The sequence below is a fragment of the Ruditapes philippinarum genome, unplaced genomic scaffold, assembly GCF_026571515.1.
Source record: "Ruditapes philippinarum isolate M1 unplaced genomic scaffold, ASM2657151v2 ctg7781_1_1_1_1, whole genome shotgun sequence".
Lineage (NCBI taxonomy): Eukaryota > Metazoa > Mollusca > Bivalvia > Venerida > Veneridae > Ruditapes > Ruditapes philippinarum.
This window is the reverse complement of record NW_026859012.1, coordinates 111,401-129,826: the sequence shown is the minus strand read 5'-3', so window position 1 is coordinate 129,826 and position 18,426 is coordinate 111,401. Positions and strand designations below refer to the sequence as shown.

The 18,426-nt window shown below is 31.8% G+C and overlaps 2 protein-coding genes and 1 long non-coding RNA gene across 8 annotated transcripts; 1 reads left to right on the top strand and 2 right to left on the bottom strand.

The window, feature by feature from the left end:
- Positions 1 to 1,840: 1,840 nt before the first annotated feature.
- On the bottom strand, positions 1,841 to 5,941 carry LOC132754905 (invertebrate-type lysozyme-like). The gene is made up of 4 exons (XM_060745656.1): positions 5,656 to 5,941; positions 4,308 to 4,378; positions 3,766 to 3,877; positions 1,841 to 2,933 (listed from the first exon to the last, which is right to left on the bottom strand). The coding sequence occupies exons 1-4, from the start codon at positions 5,810 to 5,812 to the stop codon at positions 2,725 to 2,727; spliced, it is 549 nt and encodes a 182-aa protein (XP_060601639.1). The 5' UTR covers positions 5,813 to 5,941; the 3' UTR covers positions 1,841 to 2,724.
- Positions 5,942 to 7,938: 1,997 nt separating this feature from the next.
- LOC132754903 (uncharacterized) lies at positions 7,939 to 15,326 on the top strand. 5 transcript variants are annotated; one of them, XM_060745651.1, is made up of 7 exons: positions 7,939 to 8,335; positions 9,426 to 9,492; positions 10,050 to 10,148; positions 10,915 to 10,978; positions 12,509 to 12,550; positions 13,122 to 13,160; positions 13,650 to 15,325. In XM_060745651.1, exons 1-7 carry the CDS (start codon positions 8,145 to 8,147, stop codon positions 13,883 to 13,885), a joined length of 738 nt encoding a protein of 245 aa, XP_060601634.1. In that variant the 5' UTR covers positions 7,939 to 8,144; the 3' UTR covers positions 13,886 to 15,325. The 5 variants fall into 5 exon arrangements, with proteins under 5 accessions (XP_060601634.1, XP_060601633.1, XP_060601637.1 ...); XM_060745650.1 differs by having other exon boundaries at positions 10,050 to 10,166; positions 13,650 to 14,683; XM_060745654.1 differs by lacking the exon at positions 13,122 to 13,160 and having other exon boundaries at positions 13,650 to 15,326.
- Positions 15,219 to 18,248, bottom strand: LOC132754904 (uncharacterized). 2 transcript variants are annotated; one of them, XR_009629146.1, is made up of 4 exons: positions 18,136 to 18,248; positions 17,116 to 17,255; positions 16,025 to 16,211; positions 15,219 to 15,354 (listed from the first exon to the last, which is right to left on the bottom strand). It is a non-coding gene; the product is annotated as an uncharacterized LOC132754904 (long non-coding RNA). The 2 variants fall into 2 exon arrangements; XR_009629145.1 differs by lacking the exon at positions 18,136 to 18,248 and having other exon boundaries at positions 17,116 to 18,054.
- Positions 18,249 to 18,426: the final 178 nt, after the last annotated feature.

Sequence of the window (18,426 nt, the reverse complement as noted above, 5' to 3'; positions counted from 1 at the left end):
TATTTGCACGACTACTCTATGTTCCGGCTTTTGTGCCCTCTCTTGCTTTTTGTTGGGTACCCTACTGAGTGCCTTTGCGGTAGTCCAGTGTGGGGACTGCATTCTCTGAATGTTACTTAGCATTGTTGATCCTTGTTGTATTTTCTTGTTGCATATCCATAATAAACGTGCGTAGTTCTTTTAATTGCACGTTTCTCAGTCCATTAATGAAAAAGCCAGGGGTGTGGTAAACTGGAAATATGATTTTTTGCCAATTGCCCACGGACAACAAATGGAGCAGAAATTATTACTCGTGCATGTTAAAGAAGTCAACATTTAACATGCAGATTTCTTTTTTTTTTCCCAGGGAGGAATTTAACCCGATCCAGTTTTAATGGCGAGTCATATTATTACATTAGTACACATATAAAAACTTTTTTAAATCAAGGTCCGCCTAGTCTCGAGTGACGGTCCGCCCTGTCCCAAAATATGGTCCGCCTAGTCTCGAGTCACGCCCTGGTATGGTCCGCCCCGTCTCACGGTCCGCCCTGTCCTGCAGGCCTATAAACACGGCTAAAATTACAGACGTGCGATGGTAAAGGACCAGCCCCTGAACCCGGCCGTATAAGTTACTGTAACATTGAGAAATTAATTATGATAAACCGTGATGTAATACACTCGAGGGCGATCAGGAGTTAGGCTGCTGGCGTTATAAACCAACTATGTTATGGTTGTATATATAGCTTTAACAGGAAGTTGCACCTCGTGAGTTCCTATCTTAGATAAATTGACTTGAGTCAAAAGCAAGTTCCAAATCAAAATTCTCCTATGAAAATGAGAAGAAGAAGAAGAGAAGAAGAAGAGGAGGAGGAAGAAGAAGAAGAAGAAGAGGAAAACAACAACCAGGCAAGACGCGTTCACAGAACGCTATCTCCGATACAATTCATTCACTCTACCTTCAGGGTCACATAATGATTACAAAAAACAATCAAAATCCAAACAATTAAGATACGTACTCATACAATTACTCTTTTATACTGTACATGATACATGCCATTGTAACATTTTCTGAATCTAAAAATGTGTTAATCAATGGGTATTGTAATTACTACTGATATACGTGGGAAATAGCATGAACTCAGTTTGGATCTCAGAAATTCAGCGTCGCTAAGAAAACATCTGTGAATATCCACAGATCTAAATGTGCAAGATAATAATCATACATGAAGCAAAAGTAAATCAATCACAGGGTAAGTTTTCAATTTTTAACATTTCTATGAAATTCAAAGCTTTTATGAAAAAAAAATCGACATGTAATTCTAGCCTCCCGTCTTTCCTCTTCGTATTTATATATATAGTCATAGAGTCACATCAAAGATTTTTTGACTAACTTCATGTCTGCTAATTAAGTAGCTTAACACCGTCAAACTGTTATAAAAAACATTATATATTTGTTAAGGAGGCCAAAACATTTGTTGTCTTTTCAAATTTAAAGTTCTGGTGTAAAAATTTGTCCACGAATGCTCTCTCGGGATGAAGTCGAAAGGAGCCTCGAATACAAAAAAAAAATAATCCGGTTTTCTCCTTTTTTACGCATTTTCTGTGGAACAAAAAAAAATGATAAATTCTTGCGCAAAATGTTTCACATGGACGGGACCTCTTTATATGCCAATTTTCATTTGATTGTACATTAATTGTTTCCTCGAAAACGAGAGTAGAATTATTTTTTTTGCAGACTGTTTATATGAAGAGGACTTGCATTTCGATCATTGCATAACAATCAATTTTCGAGCGTCATAATAGTGAGTGAAAAAATATCCGCTTTTCTATGTCACCCTAGTAAAAGATCAGTTAATAATACTTAAAGCAAAACTTTTTATTGGCATCTATCAACAATTGCATATTTACAATCATACATAAAACTGTAAACTGTGAATCATGTATAGCACACAAAATTTACAAATTGAGGGGCTGCTAAGTTATCAAATACTATGGTAAACGTTTACGCTTACATTATTTACGCAACGTAACGTAAAGTTACGTATGTAACGTAAAGTTACGTCTCATCTTCCTCTACGTCATGTCACGATCATGTTTTGTATAATCAAGTTATTTTCAGCTAACCTATAGCTTGTATCATATATAGTTATGTATACATTTATTTTATTCAGTGAGGGTAAAATTGATTTAAATTAAAAACAGAAAAGAAGCAGGCCTGCCACTCTTATCTATTTATTGCTTTTGATCCCCGGCAGCATGGTGAACAGCATGATTGTTTTGTATTTTGTTACACAATACGGTACTATACAGACGTTATTGTAAATCTGCCAAAAAATGCATGTAATTACCCTTAAGTTATGCATTTCTTCAAGAAAGAAATTTACTTGCGCATATGCATAACATTATAAGGCAAAAAACAAACAAACGAAACTTAACGTAGAAAAAGAAAAACTAACTGTCGATGTTATGTCATTTAAAGAAAGGGACGATTTTTCATACCAACATCTGTGTTCCAATATTACTCTGTTTGCTATAAGCCCGCATTTTGAGCGTCAAATTTTCGTAACTTAATGCAGATCTATAAATGTATATACATCTATATTACACTGAACTTTGCGATTATTGACATGTACAATGCACATCTTTGCGCTGAATGCCTCAATATGCGGTGAGATCGTTTCGTTATGTTGAAATGAACGCACTTATAAACGCATTAATATTGTCCACACAAAAATGCATGCTATGCTATTGAACTCCTTTACATCCGGGAACTGTTTGCACTTTTTCCCAGTATGCTATCGTGCGTGGATTGTTGCAACCATTTGGGCCACCAGCCAGTTCTCGAGCATACCCTTCACAATTTAGAAAACAGCTAAAGTTTGCGGCGTAGCGATTCATATAAACTTGAACGCAATGAGATGCACAGTGTAAATCATTCGCACATGTTCGCCAATCTGAAATTAAATCACCAATATATAACCATTTTAATTTATTACACGTTTTTCGATTATATATCGGACGCTTTATATTATTACAAAAATAAATAAATAGTACTTAAATATAAAAAGATACAAGTAAAATGAAAAAAAAAAACGTTTAAGAAAACTGAACTAAAAGAGCTAATAGTATATATACATGGACATTTCTCTCAACCACAATGACAACAAGTTATAAAAATATAATGTCCAAGTTATTAGTCATAAATATGTTTTTACTGAGGCAATGTATTTCAGGTTCGTAGTGAAAACGTAAATATAATGTACACAAATGATCAATAAAAAATAATAGCACTATTTAGGCTTTTATATACATTTGTATTAAAGGGGATTGATCTACAAGGAGCACATTTTCCATAAGTTTTTGAAATACTGATAAAACAATAGAAATGTATAATTTTAATAGAATATGTCTTGAAAATAAATGTTGATAGAGTTTTAAGCGATTTAGTAAGAACATTTATATTAAAATAAAAATATTTTGTCCTAGGACAATTTACGATCGTCTGTATATGGATACGATATGTGACATATCTGATGATACATCTAACAATTATGAACAACATCCATAATTAAAAAATATGTATAATTATTTCATGGTTTGTTGTCATATATAACACTAAATACAAGTACTACCATCATAGTTATTTATAGTATATGACAGACCTTCCATTGCGGACCAATTCACTTTAATTATATACCATTTCGTTTATTGGCAAACTGGCATTTCAATTTTTTTGAAATACCATTCTTTCATATTTAAAAGGTTTAAGCAATTTAAAAAATGCACCTCCACCCGGCTCATAACAATCAATCCAAAAGGCATTTGTGAATCGGAAGAACCCACAGCCTAATGTGCCTGCTACCATCACACACCCGATCGGCCGACAGTCGGATCTTTCCTATAAATAAAAATTAACAAAACTTATACATCATTTTTAAATGTGTTTGAAGTTATGGAGCAGTATTTTAACTTTAGTAATTTTTATCAATATTAATATATCTATCTGCTTGTGGTGAGGTCAATTCTAACACTTGAAATTTACAGGTATACGCTTTAAAGTCATATTACATTCACATTTAAGACGGGAAGAAAACGAGCATTAAATAACTCATTAAGATATATCGTTCTTTAAATGATACCAAAACTGGTATAAAATATTTCAGACTATAGATCTAGTAGTCGGTCAGGTTTATGCGAAGAAAAAAAACCAACAGTTTCTTGTGCCAAGCTTACTCACTGAATAACTTAATAACGTTTTTTTTTATATATAATAATATGCTAACTTCATTTGTTCATTTGAATAATAATGAATAATAACTAGTTCATACTAGACACAGACAGCGCAGACAGTCGATTGATACTTGTCCTCCTGCAAGACTTTGATTGTTTGACTCGCTTTCTGAAAACATTAAAATCAATTTTGACTTCGCTCTGCCTCCCTTGCACTTAATTTGCATATAATTCTCATAAATGAACTATAACACATATACATATTAGTCATAGTCATATGCTTAGATTTGTTTTAGAAACTAATTTATCGTTATATTCACGATTATTTAGTTTAGTATTTGTTACGTTGCATACAATTAACATCCGAGAAAAGGTCAAAAATCGTCCATCTATATCATACAGTTAAGTGTGTATTTAATACCATTGAATAACAAAGTATTTATAAACTTCCTGTTTACTACGTAAAAAATGAACCATGCAATTAACTTGATTTCTTAAACCGATAAACCATGTAAACGCTAATTTCTGTTCAACACAGTTTTACAAAAAAAGTTTAAAAAAAAGAGAGGATAAATAAACGTTTATAACATGAATTAAGGGGTAAATGTTTTATAATTATTTAGACATCAAAGCCAAGAGCGCATCAAAATGTTATGATTTATGACACGCAAAACGCAATACAAATTAATGAAAAATAACATTTAAAATTCTAGCTTTTCTAGTGTACAAAGCAAAATCAATGCTGCAATCGTGTTTGATATTTTTCCAAAAGAATACACGAGGACTGTCCGCCTACTTATACAAGGCATACACCAATTAAGAGAAAAAAGAAAGAAAGGAAAGAAATATGGTTTTAAAGAAATTGTATCAAAAGCAAATGGCAGGTTACACGCGAATAAAACTCTACTTATATACTTATTCTGTTTACGTTTAATATTCAGGTGTGTTAAATAATATAGACATTCTATTCTCTTTCGAAAATTCACCTTAAGATTATGGAAACAAAATAATTTGACTATTGATAAATTTCATAAAAATATATCATAACATGTAGCATTACATACCTTTTGAAATGATTTAAATAATATACATGTACATGTATATATGGGTCATTTCAGAAAAGCTAGACTACTTGTAAGTTAATAGAGACATGCAAGTTGTTTTCGGACAACTTCATACAAAGCCAATAATTGTGAATATGGTTCGATTAGTCTATTTACATACAAACCAATATGTTTTACAAGAATTAAGCAACCCAATCAGGCTAATTAAGATTAACAATTAAAAGTTTCGAAATCAGTGATTACAAAGGTTAACAAAAATAGAGCAAAATTCAAAGATAACTTTAACAGCAGAGTATTCACCGTGAGTCCGTCTTTTCATTTATTGATAATTGATAATAACTAATAATTTAATGTGATAATAAATATTTGTTTTCATCCTTACCTGTTTTCTGATCAGATGGATTAGCATTGTTTACAACATTGTCTATATTTGTTGATTCCTTTATCACCTGATTAACTTCTAAACTTAAACAAATCACCGTGTATACACTACAGATTATATAACACAAATACCATAAAGCTTGTATTCCGACCATCATTATTTCATATATACCAAAGTACAAGCTAAAATCATATTTTGAAGTGAGTTAAACAAGGAAATTTTGCTCAAGTGTTTCATTGAGACAGACTTCAAAATATATTTATGACGCGGAAGTTTTAAACGTTAGTTTTCACACACAGTGTGCATATATGAAATAGTTTACAATATTATTGACCCGTGTTTGTAGATAGTAAATATAAATAACCTTTAAATGAAAATAAATAAATCATTGGCGTTTATGTTTTGCTGTAAAATAAACATGATATGTAAATATGTATTATTATTTCCGGCGAATACGGAGGATTGTACGTTCGGCTGTTCGCCCGTTCGTCTTTCAGTTACGGGATTGAATAGAGCTGTTTTGTAAATTTCTAGATCTATCACCCTTTGCAATTTTTTATACTTTCATTTATTTTAATTGGGCATAACTTAAAAGGTACAGCAGGCTTTTACTTGAAACTTTATAGTCATTGATAGATTAAACATGGGCAAAGCGCATCGTCTTAGAACCAGAATCTATTTTGCATGTTTTTGGAGTTATAACCCTTTGTATTTTTCATACATGGTATTAGTGATTAAGTATGGAGATATCAAATTCCACAGCTTTATTTATCTAATATTTTGATAAGCACACTGTTTTAATTGGGACCATCACTTTCTTAATTTCTTATTGCTCTTTGTAATTTTTCTCGGATCAAAGAATATATTAGAGATATCAACTTGAAACTTCATAAATTTATAGATATCATTAACGGGAACTACATTGTCCAAGAAACATAATTTAAGCGTCCGTTTATTATTTAAAGTAACTAAACACGATCCCTCGGTCAAATAACAAATTCGCACATTTTTGAATCTCGGATAAATAAGTTAAACATATCTAAAATCATATTATGAAGTGCAATAAATTACAAACTATTAACATGTGAAATACAAGCGGACATACAAAACACGTCTCGTATACGTGAACTAACGCCAAAGAAAGAAACAAGCAAAACATTAACCATTGCAGAAATGAAATCCCCATCCTCCAAATAAATTTTAACATTCCTGACCTATATAATATAAATGACCAATGTAATGCACATGGTATGATTATTCGCATTTCTAACTTATTTTTCATCTACGTATATGAAAACACGTATTTTAAAGCGTTAGTAAGCGTAGAAAATGTTTGCTCTATAATACCAAAACATGTGTTAGAATAATGAAACATTTCCTGCTCCATTAAGTCTTGTCTGACGTACTGTCTTGTTTCCTGTACTGGAACTGAATATTGCATGCGAGACTTTTTATGATATAATTTCAACGTAAAACGTATTATAAGCCAAGATTATGGGTTGTATGCCTTAAATATCAGCGTAATACCAAACTAAAGTTTGAGTTATAACAATGGTACGTTTGTTTTCAAATTGTAATGTGGAATATCTTTGTAGTATTTTAATTTAGACCATTTTTAACAATTCATCAAATCATAAACTGGTCGTCTTCAAAAGAGATATTTATTGAATATATTTGCATATGAGAATAAGCGTTTCTAATATGACTTATATAACATATTAAATACTTAAGATGTTATTTATGAAGTACAGAAATATACATGTCCACTAATATATAATTATCATTTCAGCAAGTCAAGGAAAGTCACAAGGATCCCTCTGAAATTGCCATTCAAATCTTATAACATTGACCTATTGATAGTGCCATCGATTAATCACAACATTCCTAAATGTGAGGAATGTATTAGTGTCACATCTTTCTTTTTGTGTCAAGGTCATTGTTACCTTTATCAATAAGGGACATGACCGATTTTGTCACCAAATCTCGTCACTGTAGGATTCTCTGTTAGGTATCAGACAGTTTGGTCTACCAACTGACCATTCCACATTGCAAAGCAATATACTTATCTTTAAAGACGGCATAACTGAAGAAGGTATAATTATAGATTGACAAAAACAAACAAAAATTTAAGTTTTATTGTATAATTTATAACTTATAAGGAAGATATCACATTCATGCACAAAATAATTTCTATGTAAATATACATATACAGACTTAATGTAGACATCAACAACAAGTATCACATTTAAAAAATATAAAACATAAACTGCATGTGTAACAGAACAGGGGGCCGTCTTATCAACGATCGTACGATTTTGGAAATCTTAGCGTACGATTTTGATCTACGATTGTCGTACGCTCGATCGTAAGACTGTCTTATCAACGCGGTCGTACGTTCAACCTAAAATCTTACAATTTTCATAAGCGTACGATTCTTACGCCTGCGCACTAACACGTACTCTTTAAAAAAGGAGGTAACGCGCATTTTAATGTCAAACTGGAAATACGATGTCTGCTACAATTCAGCGATGTCTGACAAGGCAAGAAAAGTTAACTGGACAACTCAAGAGCGTGATATGCTCATTAGCAAGTGTGAAACTGCTGATGTAGCCACCGGCAAGTTTTCACAGACAATTACAGCCGCGGACAAAGCCCGTTTTTGGGCGGATGTAGTGGAAAGGTAACCAGCAATGTTTATTAATAGATCATTTACGATATTTACATGTATATTTACATAAATTGTACTTGCAAAACTTTACATATCGCTTTAAAACATCTAAAAGGCTTAAATTACAGCCGTGGTCTGTAGCGGTACTGATTCAATGTCACTCGATCTACTCTCGGATTAGATCTATTTCACAATATACAAAGAATGAAATATCTGATATATACATGTATTTAACTACTTTGACCCATATTTTATGTTATTTCTTTCATTCATTTTTCAGCAAATTTTACAAATTTTTGACATAAAATAAATTCGACCAATTGCCACTTTCTATAAGTTGACCAATTCTATAAAATACACTGGTTTGGATTATTATAGTATAAAATTAACACTGGCCACGGTGAAGTTGTTAGTTAGGGTAATGAATCATGCCACTCATTGTCACATTTGTATATTTAATACTTCTGGGGCTCTGTTTTTCTGCATCCAACAATTTTGAATCTGTTAAATCACATGTATGATTGTTAATCATTTTACAGGTTCCTAAATCAATATCAAAACATTATATATATTTAACACATGTTTGACATTTCTAAATAATTAACAAATATGCATAATGTGCCTTTACGTTATCAATCGTCTTTCTAATCGTTCTTAACTTTTTTTGTATTTGCAAATAAATAGTGTACACTTGTCACTTATAACTTTTCATGTTTCCCTTATCCTTAAATATATACTATGTATATGCTTATCCTTAAGTATAATATTTTAATCACAGAAAATTATTGAAATCAATGAAATATTTACTGAATGAATAAAATAATGAATGAAGTATGTATGGGAAGCTGTGTTCCCCTAAACAGGACAAGTGAAGTTGGTCTTTTAAAAAAAAAAACTTTTTAATGGTTCTTAATATTTACATTGTGACCACCTATAACATGAAGAATTTTAAATATAACTTATCTACTTTGTGTGAAGTCAGAATGTGCTTGTTATATATCTATATATATATGTATATATTACATATATGTAGCAGTTATCAATATTTTCTAATGTCAAATTTAAGCATATGTTATATATCTTTAAGTTTGATTTATTTCAGTGTGAACAGTGTAAGCGGGTGTTCAAGGACGCTTGAACAAGTCAAAAAGAAATGGATTGACTTAAAGGTTTGTATTTTAATGCTAAAATTTCTTTTAAATTTATTTAACTATCATGTTTTTTTTTAAATAACATGTGAAAATAATTCTAAATAAAGAGTAAAATCTGATAATTTGTAATTTGCCAAAAATAGATCTTTTACCAAAATAAAGTATTTTGAAAGTCAACCTTTCTCTCAGCATTTTTTTCAACACCCACAATTCATTCATTGCATGATATTTTGACCCTAATTTGTAAAAGATGTAGATGTTTCAAAATTGTTTATGTTCATGCTGTAATCAATTTTTTTAACATACAGCACATTTATAAGTAACAAGTCATTTCATATTAAAGGGTAACATGTACCTTTTTGCTGTAAAAGCAGGAATTATTTTTCACCCGTCTACCTGTAAATACTCTGCCCTTCTACATATTTTCATGAAGTGATGTCTTTATATTACATCACAAGAACAAGAAGGTGAGATTAGGTGTTGACAGTTTCTAGATACTTTTAGTTTCTGCATTCATTACAGACACAAATGGAATTTTATTTAAGGCTAATACATATGATTGATTATCTTTTCAGTCACAAACCAAGAAGAAAACTATACAGTATATTGCGGAAACCAGAAAAACAGGTGGTGGCCCAGCCCCTATCTTAGACCTGAAGGCATGGGAGAGCAAGGTATCAATAGATTTAATAGTTAGTATGGTCTAACCATCATAGAAAAAAAATAGACATTGTCTGAAGATACATATTAAACTGTTTTTCCAGCTTTTAAATTACTTCCCATTGCAAATTTCCTCCCAATAATTGCATTTTTTTCTGCAACACTGTTCTGACATTGACATTGACAGTTTCTTAAGATCAACATTGTCTTATATACAAATATCTCCAGGGCCTTTTTCCCTTCTATAACAGGGGCCGGTATAGGGCTGCTTCCCCATTAAAAAATTCTTTAAAATCATGCAGTTTTCCCCAAAAATTGAATTTACATCAAGTTTTTTCTTCCCCTTTTGCAAATATACCTTATAATTTTTCCCCTAAAATAAGGGCTGGGCTACTTCCCCAATCTGTGAAAAAAAGCCCTGATCTCATATGTAAAGTTTATTAATAGACTAAGTTGAAGATGTATGATAGAAAATTGTTGTAGAATGGCTAGTATGGAAATATTTTTCCCTATAATTTATATGTGATCTGTTTAGTCCTTTCCCCATATTTTTTCTTTAATAAATGTTACATACAAACAAATATCATCATCATTGCTTTTTGAAAAACGTAATGACCACTTAAAAAGTATCCTGCATATATTTTTTGTTTCTGAAACAAGTGAAGCTATAAACTTACTTTTTTAACTTAAGATTATATGTAAAAGGTTACACACCAGTTTATCATTTCAAATCTCCTGACTTTTCACTAATTTTCTATATACATGGCTATTTCTACACAGATTCTACAGACAATACCCACCTGCAGTGTAGAAGGGATAGAAAATGGTGCAGACACCTTTCTTGGTAAAGTTTTGTATTGCACTTATAACTACATGTAGAATGATACTGTGATCATGTCATTAAGTGTGAATGAATTTCATGATGAATGACCAATTTTACTTAAAATAAATTATAAGTGAAGCACAATAACTTAATCCAAACATCTTAACAGTATTAAATGAATAGACTATTTTAAGAAAATTAAGACATTTGTTCCCAAGTTAACATAGAATAAATAAAATTAATTATGATAAACATAGATTGAATTCTTCACACTTTCACTTCTGTTACTGATATATAGAGGATATTTGTTTGTTTTGCATGTAAGATTGAAATATAATTTCACTGAGTGAACACCAGATGCAATCCTATCACCAATTTTGAAATATAGTCCTGTTAAATTTCTCTAATTTTGTTACATTTTTAACATGATGTATGGTGACATCGACTTTCTTTTCCTTAAGAAGCAAAATTACGCATGCCAGCATTTATCTCTGCCTGTCATTCCATTTAGTTACGATTCTCTTTTCATCCGCATTCAGATATAGTCCGGCTACAGTGAAAATTATATTTTATAAATTTCACTAGTGGTTTATCAGAATATAATCATCTATATATTACAATAAAACACTGGAAAGCATGAAATAAAACTGTATAATGTATTCCATTTTCAGAAAATAATGATCCTGGCCTTACAATCCCAGACTTTTCCTGTTGGAAGTGAGACAAACTGAAAGTACATGTATATAAATTTTATTGTTGTGAGCATGTTGATAATACATTTGAGCCGTGTCATGACAAAACCAACATAATGGGTTTGCGACCAGCATGGATCCAGACCAGCCTGCGCATTCGCGCAGTTTGATCAGGATCCATGCTGTTCGCTATCAGTTTCTCTACTTGTAATAGGGTTTGTAAGCGAACAGCATGGATCCTGATCAGACTGCGCGGATGCGCAGGCTGGTCTGGATCCATGCTGGTCGCAAACCCATTATGTTGGTTTTGTCATGACACGCCTCATTTATTATAATTTGTTAGGAAATTTCATTATTTTCAATGTTACAGTAATTATCAAGTTTCCAAATATCCTTAATTGACAAAAGCTAATTACTCAAAATTAGTTTAATATTTCCTCTTTCATTGGTCAAGCAGTCAATGTTTTCAGTCATGAATGCTATTATGTATATTGGAATTTATTATGGATGATAGTAGATTAGTGTATCTGTTTTTCTGTGATTTAACATTATAATGTTACATAAACTAAGCTGTCATTTCCTAGAATAGGTATCTAGGTAGATGTATACATATTTATATACATGTAAGGTATACAGTCATGAGCAGAAATATACAATTAGAAAAGACACACAAATATTGTGAATTATGCAGCAATCCATAGACTACATAATTTTACATACCAGAAGGCTACATAATTATACCAGAAGGTTAGATACTTAAGATTCACATTTATTAGTTAGCATGTCACATTGTGCAGGTTATGGACATGTGACTTGTACTTTAAGTTATGTAATAACTAATACAGGCTTCTTTTTTTAGCTTTGGGAAGAAAGGAAATTTTGCAGGATAAAGGATTTGAAGGTAAGAATAACATAACTTAACTTTACATAATGTTTATTCAGCAATTTAACAAAGTACATAATGTCTTATCAATAATATATGAGCCGCGTCACGACAAAACCAACATAATGGGTTTGCGACCAGCATGGATCCAGACCAGCCTGCGCATCCGCGCAGTCTGATCAGGATCCATGCTGTTCGCTATCAGTTTCTCTACTTATTATAGAGTTTGTAAGCGAACAGCATGGATCCTGATCAGACTGCACGGATGCGCAGGCTGGTCTGGATCCATGCTGGTCGCAAACCCATTATGTTGGTTTTGTCGTGACACGGCTCATATGTTGACATGTATTGTTGAAATTATTTATAGTCACACCATGTCACTTTTTATAAAATGATAGGATTGTTGCATTTTATTTAACTGAGGTTAAGTGTGCCAAAAACTTAAAAAGAAAAGCTTTCTAAAATCTTCTGGAAACTTGTATACATATATATTTATGAAAAAATACCTTCATTAACATAAACAACTGTCGTTTTATTTCTTATTCAAGCTGGAAATAATTCAATAATACTCATGCACATTAAATTGTAGGTGATAATGAGCCAGTGCCAAAGAAGGCAAAATATGACAGTAAGTATTATTATGTTATAGTATTACTCCAATTCTATTATTATTCATTTATTAACTTGCATGATTCAACATACTAGTGATTGCGAACTGAGGCCTTGAAAAGCATGCACTTGAGTAGAACCACAGATCACCCATAAGATATAGATACGTGTAGCTTCCACAAAAGGAAAAAAACCAAAGTCTCTGTTGGGTTTTAAACACACAGCCAAGTGGGGCAGGTGATGTGAAGAAAACAACCTTAACTACTCATACACAAAAACCCCCATAACTTGATTTGAGGCATTATTAGTACATTGAAATACAGTACTTGCACATTGAATCAGAATATAAACTATTTATATAATGCAGTGTGTTTTGTAAGTAATTTCTTGTAACTTAAATGCACTTTTTGCAAATTGACCATATCTAAACTTGTTCCACTAAGTATGTACATAAAAATTGTACATACATCAATCTTTTAGACTGAGTTATTTTGATTTCATTTTTCAGAGAAAACAGAGGATGACATATATCAACTTGTTGAACAACAGACTGCAATTATGACAGAATTGAATTCAACATTAAAAACATTAAATCAGTCTTTAGATGGCATAAAAAACGATAAGACAAACTTATTTAAAATTCTAACACGACATGTATGTTTCCCTTATGAACTCAGAAGAACCGAAATTGTGTGTTATAATGGTCATAAAATCAATGTTGACATTCTTAATTTGGACATTTGATGAAACCATTAAAAATTTTACGAGCTGAATATTAATATGGAAACTTTACAGGCACAAGTTAGCTTAATATCGGATACTGCAGCATTTATTAGTTGACATGTGTTAGGATTGAAATAATATATCTCAATCAGTAAATTTAACCATTGATAAATTAAAATCAATGTTTGTCCTTCAGATGTGCAGCATCATATCAATTGGGCTTTGCCCCCGTGATGTAATTTCTTACATCTGGACTCCAAACAGTGATTTTATTTAGCACTAAAATCAAAATTTAGGATATATTATTTCTTAATCATTAATTTATAGTCATTGTAAAATTTTAATTTAAGCACCCACCCTCCCTAACATAGTGTTGGTGTCTATTTTTATCAGGAAACACTTCTGTCCTATCTGTATTTTGAATTGTTTTAACCATGTTTGTTTTGAAGTAACAGTTGAGCAATTATGATAGTCCTTTTTAAACTTAGAATTTTAGGCAATTTAGAATTTTTAACATAATTGCCTGTAATATAGAATGATTTAAAAGCTATAAAAGACATCAACATGAAACTTGTTATACTGTTAGTTAAAAAAGAATTTTGACAGGTTATATTACCCCATTTAAATGGTTGTTTGCTTATATAACGGTGAGGGTTATAATTTGCAAACAAATTCTTTTAAATGGCCATATAACTTATCAGAAATCTTTGTAACAAAGTCATAATACAGCAAACAACATTTTTAGAGGGGAAAAAATTCTTCAATCATAAATTTAAACATCATTGTATTCCAATGAAAAATGGTGTTAAAAAATGTGCAGTATTTGAATTATTAATATTTAACAGGTATAGTTGTAAGACAAGGGGATATTTCTGAAAGCTATATTTTTAGTAGTTATTTTTCACAATGATTCAATGAATTAATGTATTTCATGAAATCACAAATTAATATTCAACATATTAACTGAATAGCTTTCACATGTATAGTTTACTTATATTATTTAATATTACTACTTAACCCCTTTAATGTTTATTATTCATTACAAATATAATTTTTTCTTATCAAAGGTATCATTGACTCTGACAATAAGTTAACTACTGTACTGTGCTAATTTTGGTTTATGTGAAATACAAAGAAATTCTTTTAAGTAATACATGGGTGCTTAATTGAGATCAAAACATAGATTTAATTGTTTTAATTGAGTGAAATGTTATATTTCAAGTGACCAGAACAAGTAATTATATTTTAATTTCTATGTCTTAAAAACATTTCTTCAGAATAAATTAATTAATTCCTGTCTAATGTTATTATTACTTCTGTCATCTCCATTTGGTAAATTATTATCATCATCATCATCCTGTGTGATGATCTCCACAGGCTCTTGTACTCCTCTAGTTTTACAAAAGTTATGTAGCCTCATACATGCTACCACAACTTGGCTGCTCTTTTCTGGTGAAAACGGTAGAACACCACCACTTTTGTGTAGGCATCTGCAATAAAGGCATAAATATATGAGCCGCGTCATGACATAACCAACATAATGGGTTTGAGACCAGCAGGGATCCAGTCCAGAGCGCAGTCTGATCAGGATCCATGCTGTTCGCTTACAGTTTTTCTACTTGTTATAGGGTTTGTAAACGAACAGCATGGATCCTGATCAGACTGCGCTCTGGATCCATGCTGGTCGCAAACCCATTATGCTGGTTTTGTCGTGACGCGGCTCATGTATATTATTTGTTTCATGTGGTATGTCATTACTTCAGTGGCATGACATTTTCACAAAAATAGGGCCAGAAGTAGAGATCAAAGTTGGGACAGCATCATTTAAACATCTTGTAAATTCATTATCAATACAGGTCATATAGTGAAACACATTATGATAAAATGGATCAATACAATTTGGCGGCGTGGCCGAGTGGTTAACGCGTCGGACTATTAATCTAAGGATTGCTGACCACGTGGGTTCAAATCCTGTCAGGGCCACGCCGTTGTTTCCTTGAGCAAGAAACTTTTACATTCATTGCTTAGTACTGGTTGGTTCCAGGAACGGATTCGAGAGTGTTTCAATAAGCTTATAGCTTCCAACACAATCGAACTAAAATAAATTTGTATAAACTAAACTAATACAATAATTACTTTGAATGCTTTGCAATATTTTACCTGAAACGTGACTTCAGTATACCAAAGGCTTTTTCTACCACCATTCTGCCTCTGCTATGGTGTTTATTGAAGGCTTCCTCTTGTGGTGTTGTCGATTCACCTTTGGGGTCAATAGGTACATGTACCTCCTTAGAGGGTACCCACTATCCCCCAATAACAATCCATTATTACTTTGTTCTAAATGTGTCTGAAAAATGATAGGTTATCATAAAGCAGTTATTTTCAGATGACATATAGTTTTCTTTAGAAAATTCACAAAAGCTAGATAAAATCAGAAAGAAATATTTTTTTTAAATACTTACAAAATTGATAAATCTTAATTTGGGCATCATTTTTATTGATATGATGGTTACTCCCTATGGGTCACCACATTTTGGCTTCTTCACTAAATAAAACACTAAAATATACAAAGGGAGAAAAAAATCATGAATAAAAATGAATGGCACACTATTCTTCCCAGAACCATAAGTTGCACATAGATGCATGAACAAAGGATCTTTTCAGAATTTTATGTACAATCATTTAGAATCTAATAGGGACTGTAAAAAGTGTAAAGTTTGCAGAATATATAATACATAGATTTATCATATGAAAAACACACGAAAGTTCACATATATTTTACATAATTATGAAAACTTATTCATATAAAAACATGTGATAACCATGAGTTCAACAATATGCTTGTTGACACATGCTTTTCACATGGTCCTGTTTACATATGTTAATCTTTCATATGAAAAACACATGTTTTTAAACACATGTTTTTCAAAACACATGAAACACATATGTTTAACATATGGGGTACCAAACATACAGCAAACATCTGGTGCATATTTACCTGTGATATACAGGATTGCCTTAGTTTTTTTCAAATAATATATCTAGTAAAAATAGATAAAATTTTGCACAGATTTGTATTGAGCAATAGACTACTGTGTATGAATGTAATCACGAGAATATCAATGGATGCTAATTGACGAAGTGTCTCAGAAATTAAATTGAATTAGATTTCAATATAACCCCGTCCTATTATAGAATTTATTATAAGTAAGTAAAATTACTTGTATATGTGTACAGCTCCACATACTCACCTAATATTCTTTAATCGAAGGTTTACACTTCGTATGAATTGGTGAATGTAAATGGCAGCTCTGGCTTTAGACACCCCGTGGAGGTCTCCAACTTCTGATATGAAATCGCCTTTTGCGAGGTATCAAAGTCCAATAAGAACCTGCAATGAAAGAAAGTCGAAAATTGCTTCATGGATGTGCTTGAAATAAAATTACTTTGATAAAAATATATCTAGATCTTATATGATTTTTACGGTGGCACAAATGTGACATGTGTGTGTGTGTTTTTTTTTCTCGTGGCCACGAGATACTATGTCGTAGCCACGAGTTACTAAGTCGTGGCCACGAGATAGCTAAGTCGTGGCCACGAGATACTATGTCATGGCCACGAGATAGCTAAGTCGTGGCCACGTGATAAATAACCAATCAGATTACACCATTTATGTTACTTTCCCCAATTAACTAGACATGTGCTGTAGTACAAGGATACCCCTACTTCACCAGCCTGTAAAAGTGCAATTTATACAACTTATTGACTTGTCGCTAATTTTACATTTAGCGTCACTGTGACTTAGTAACTCATGGCCACGACATAGTATCTCGTGACCACGACATAATATCTCGTGACCACGACATAATATCTCGTGGCCACGAGATAAATAAAAACACACACATGTAAAGAAAAAAAAAGAATACTAACAAGTGTTGGCTTTTATTATACATACCTAAAATATGACATTTCTATTCAATGGGCTGTGAAACTCAGAACTTATTAGCAATCATGTAAAGAAATTATTCTTACCTGCTAGTGCTATACTTATGATAAGCTTTAATATTAGACGACATGGACGAGTGCTATGACCTATGTCATAAATTATTAATCCTTTATCGTTTATTACTGATTTCTCGTAACTTCAGCAACTGTTGATATTGCCAGCCATTAAATGTAAAATGAACAGTGTTTCATAACAAAACACGTTTGCCCATTTTTACAGGTAATGAAACCGGTTTAAATAATCCTCCTATCATCCTCTGACTTACTTCACTAAGGCTATGCACTCCTTGTTTACGGATCCTAATATCTTCAAATTCAGCCAAATTCCTCTCCTCTGACGTATTAAGAATTATTGAATTTGTTAAATAACATCACTTTTCCTTTCTTTTTACAACGGCATTGTTATCAAAGCTCTAATCAAAGCCGTGTTATTGTGGATCTAAGTCTAATTTTTTTTTGTATGTACACATAACACAGCGCCATGTTTACCCATAATGCTTGGGCTAAAAATAAATCAAGGTTAAGGTCAAACTGCTTAGTAACGAATGTAAACACAA